Genomic DNA, 5,000 nt, shown 5'->3' on the forward strand with positions numbered 1-5,000 from the left:
GCCGTGTGGGGGTACTATAACACACACACACACAGACAGACACACACACACAGACAAAGGAGCAGTGTGTGGGCGCTATACCCCCACACACACACACACAAAGGAGCAGTGTGTGGATGCAATACTACAGATACACACACAAGCAGGGTGTGGGTGCTAAACTACACACACACACACACACAGACACACACACACACAAGCAGTGTGTGGGTGGGCCTACACACACACACACACACACACACACACACACACAAGCAGTCTGAGGGTGCTATCCGACAGATACAAACACAAACAAAAAGGAGCATTGTGTGGGTGCGGGTCTACACACAGACATAAACGAGGAGTGTGTGGGTGCTAAACTACACACACACACACACACACACACACACACAAAAAGGAGTAGTGTGTGGGTGCTATAGCAAACACACACACAAGCACACAAAAAGGATCCGTGTGTGGGTACTATAACACACACACACACAAACAAAGGAGCAGTGTGTGGATGCTATACCACAGATACACACACACACACAAGCACACAAAAAGGATCCGTGTGTGGGTACTATAACACACACACACACAAACAAAGGAGCAGTGTGTGGATGCTATACCACAGATACACACGAGCAGAATCTGAAAGAATACGAGTGTGTAATGCGTCACTCACTTTGGGTCAGAGGGCACAGGTCCATTGCTGAATGCAGGAGGACGACCCATGGACCAATCACTCTTCATAGACACACAGCTGGGTGTTGGAGACTCTGCTCTCTTTAACCTGATGAAGATGAGGAACTCACATCAATATATGATTACAAAATTTAAAACACAATCCATCTGTTACATGATGTCGAATATAAAACATATGTAAACACTGATATTAACAGGGTGGGAGAACAATAAAAATGGTTATACTACAGATACACACACACACAAAACACAAAGGCTCAGTGTGTGGATGATATACTACAGATACACACGCACAAAGGATCAGTGTGTGGATGCTATACTACAGATACACACACAAAAAGGAGCTGTGTGTGGGAGCTACACTACAGATACACACACATGAGCAGTGTGTGGGTGCTATACTACACACACACATAAGAGCAGTGTGTGGGTGCTAAACTACACACACACACACACACACAAAGGAGCAGTGTGTGGGTGCTATAGCAAACACAGACACACACACACACACACACCCACACAAGCAGTCTGTGGGTGCTATCCTACAGATACATACACACACAAAAAGGAGCCGTGTGTGGGTGCTATACCCCCCCCCACACACACATACACAAAGAAGCAGTGTGTGGGTGCAGGTCTACACACAGACACAAACGAGGAGTGTGTGGGTACTATACTACATATACACACATACACACACACACACACAGACACACACTCACACAAAGGAGCAGTGTGTGGGTGCTATAGCAAACACACACACAAGCACACAAAAAGGAGCCATTAGTGGGTACTATTACACACACACACACACACACACACACACAAAGGAGCAGTGTGTGGATGATATACAACAGATACACACACAAAGGAGCAGTGTGTGGATGCTATACTACAGATACACACATACAAAAAGGAGCTGTGTGTGGGTGCTACACTACAGATACACACACGAGCAGAATCTGAAAGAATACGAGTGTGTAATGCGTCACTCACTTTGGGTCAGAGGGCACAGGTCCATTGCTGAATGCAGGAGGACGACCCATGGACCAATCACTCTTCATAGACACACAGCTAGGTGTTGGAGACTCTGCTCTCTTTACCCTGATGAAGATGAGGAACTCACATCAATATATGATTAAAATATTTAAAACACAATCCATCTGTTACATGATGTCGAATATAAAACATATGTAAACACTGATATTAACAGGGTTGGAGAACAATAAAAATGGTTATACTACAGATACACACACACACACAAACAAAACACAAAGGATCAGTGTGTAGATGATATACTACAGATACACACACACAAAGGATCAGTGTGTGGATGCTATACTACAGACACACACACACACACACACACACAACACAAAGGATCAGTGTGTGGATGCTATACTACAGATACACACACACACAAAAAGGAGCTGTGTGTGGGTGCTACACTATAGAAACACACAAATGAGCAGTGTGTGGGTGCTATACTACACACACACATAAGAGCAGTGTGTGGGTGCTAAACTACACATACACACACACACAAGCAGTGTGTGGGTGGAGGCCTACACACACACACAAACACACAAGCAGTGTTTGGGTGCTATCCTACAGATAAATACACACACAAAAAGGAGCCGTGTGTGGCTACTATAACACACACACACACACACAGACACACACACACAGACAAAGGAGCAGTGTGTGGATGATATACTACAGATACACACACACAAAGGAGCAGTGTGTGGATGCAATACTACAGATACACACACGAGCAGGGTGTGGGTGCTAAACTACACACACACACACACAAGCAGTGTGTGGATGCTAAACTACACACACACACACACACACACACACACAAGCAGTGTGTGGGTGGGCCTACACACACACCCACACACCCACACACACACAAGCAGTCTGTGGGTGCTATCCTACAGATAAATACACACACAAAAAGGAGCCGTGTGTGGCTACTATAACACACACACACACACACACACACACACACACAGACAAAGGAGCAGTGTGTGGATGCAATACTACAGATACACACACGAGCAGGGTGTGGGTGCTAAACTACACACACACACACACAGACACACACACACACAAGCAGTGTGTGGGTGGGCCTACACACACACACACACACACACACACACACACACACACAAGCAGTCTGAGGGTGCTATCCGACAGATACAAACACAAACAAAAAGGAGCATTGTGTGGGTGCGGGTCTACACACACACACACACACACACACACACACACACACAAGCAGTCTGTGGGTGCTATCCTACAGATACAAACACACACAAAAAGGAGCTGTGTGTGGGTGCTATACCCCCCCACACACACACAAAGGAGCAGTGTGTGGGTGCGGGTCTACACACAGACATAAACGAGGAGTGTGTGGGTGCTATACTAGACACAAACACACATACACACACACAAAAAGGAGTAGTGTGTGGATGCTATAGCAAACACACACACAAGCACACAAAAAGGATCCGTGTGTGGGTACTATAACACACACACACAAACAAAGGAGCAGTGTGTGGATGCTACAATACAGATACACACACATGAGCAGTGTATGGGTACTATACTACACACACACATAAGAGCAGTGTATGGGTGCTAAACTACACACACACACACACACACACACACACACACATACATGCACACACACTCACACAAAGAAGCAGTGTGTGGGTGCTATAGCAAACACACACACACACACAAACACACACACACACAAAGGAGCAGTGTGTGGGTGCTACAATACAGATACACACACATGAGCAGTGTATGGGTACTATACTACACACACACATAAGAGCAGTGTATGGGTGCTAAACTACACACACACACACACACACACACACACACATACATGCACACACACTCACACAAAGAAGCAGTGTGTGGGTGCTATAGCAAACACACACACACACACAAACACACACACACACAAAGGAGCAGTGTGTGGGTGCTATAGCAAACACACACACAAGCACACAAAAAGGAGCCATTAGTGGGTACTATTACACACACACACACACACACACACACACAAAGGAGCAGTGTGTGGATGATATACTACAGATACAGACACACAAAAAGGAGCCGTGTGTGGGTGCTACACTACAGATACACACACGAGCAGTGTATGTGTGCTAAACTACACACACACACGCACAAGCAGTGTGTGGGTGGGCCTAAACACACACACACACACACATACAAAGGAGCAGTTTTTGGGTGCTATAGCAAACAAACACACACACACACACACACACACACACACACACACACACACACAAGCAGTCTGTGGGTGCTATCCTACAGATACAAACACACACAAAAAGGAGCTGTGTGTGGGTGCTATACCCCCCCCCCCACACACAAAGGAGCAGTGTGTGAGTGCTATACTACAGACACACATAAAAGCAGTGTGTGGGTGCTAAACTACACACACACACACACACACACACACAAGCAGTGTGTAGGTGGAGGCCTACACACACACGAGCAGTGTTTGGGTGCTATCCTACAGATACATACACACACAAAAAGGAGCCGTGTGGGGGTACTATAACACACACACACACAGACAGACACACACACACAGACAAAGGAGCAGTGTGTGGGCGCTATACCCCCACACACACACACACACAAAGGAGCAGTGTGTGGATGCAATACTACAGATACACACACAAGCAGGGTGTGGGTGCTAAACTACACACACACACACACAGACACACACACACACAAGCAGTGTGTGGGTGGGCCTACACACACACACACACACACACACACACACACACACACACACACAAGCAGTCTGAGGGTGCTATCTGACAGATACAAACACAAACAAAAAGGAGCATTGTGTGGGTGCGGGTCTACACACAGACATAAACGAGGAGTGTGTGGGTGCTAAACTACACACACACACACACCCACACACACACACACACAAAAAGGAGTAGTGTGTGGGTGCTATAGCAAACACACACACAAGCACACAAAAAGGATCCGTGTGTGGGTACTATAACACACACACACAAACAAAGGAGCAGTGTGTGGATGCTATACCACAGATACACACACACACACAAGCACACAAAAAGGATCCGTGTGTGGGTACTATAACACACACACACACAAACAAAGGAGCAGTGTGTGGATGCTATACCACAGATACACACGAGCAGAATCTGAAAGAATACGAGTGTGTAATGCGTCACTCACTTTGGGTCAGAGGGCACAGGTCCATTGCTGAATGCAGGAGGATC

General features: G+C 46.4%; 1 protein-coding gene across 22 annotated transcripts in view; it reads right to left on the minus strand.

Moving 5' to 3' along the window:
* LOC113569248 (NACHT, LRR and PYD domains-containing protein 3-like) overlaps window positions 1-5,000 on the minus strand; it is a 164,624-nt gene that overhangs the window by 37,109 nt on the left and 122,515 nt on the right. For all 22 annotated transcript variants that reach the window (XM_081715335.1, XM_081716932.1, XM_081716114.1 and 19 more), the window contains 3 exons: window positions 4,957-5,000; window positions 1,684-1,791; window positions 668-775 (listed from right to left, as the gene is read on the minus strand). The exon at window positions 4,957-5,000 is cut by the window's right edge and continues 64 nt beyond it. In XM_081715335.1, coding sequence (XP_081571461.1) covers window positions 668-775; window positions 1,684-1,791; window positions 4,957-5,000 — 260 coding nt within the window. The remainder of the gene's footprint in view (window positions 1-667; window positions 776-1,683; window positions 1,792-4,956) is intronic.

This window comes from Electrophorus electricus, chromosome 1, assembly GCF_041902795.1.
Source record: "Electrophorus electricus isolate QZ-2024a chromosome 1, ASM4190279v1, whole genome shotgun sequence".
Lineage (NCBI taxonomy): Eukaryota > Metazoa > Chordata > Actinopteri > Gymnotiformes > Gymnotidae > Electrophorus > Electrophorus electricus.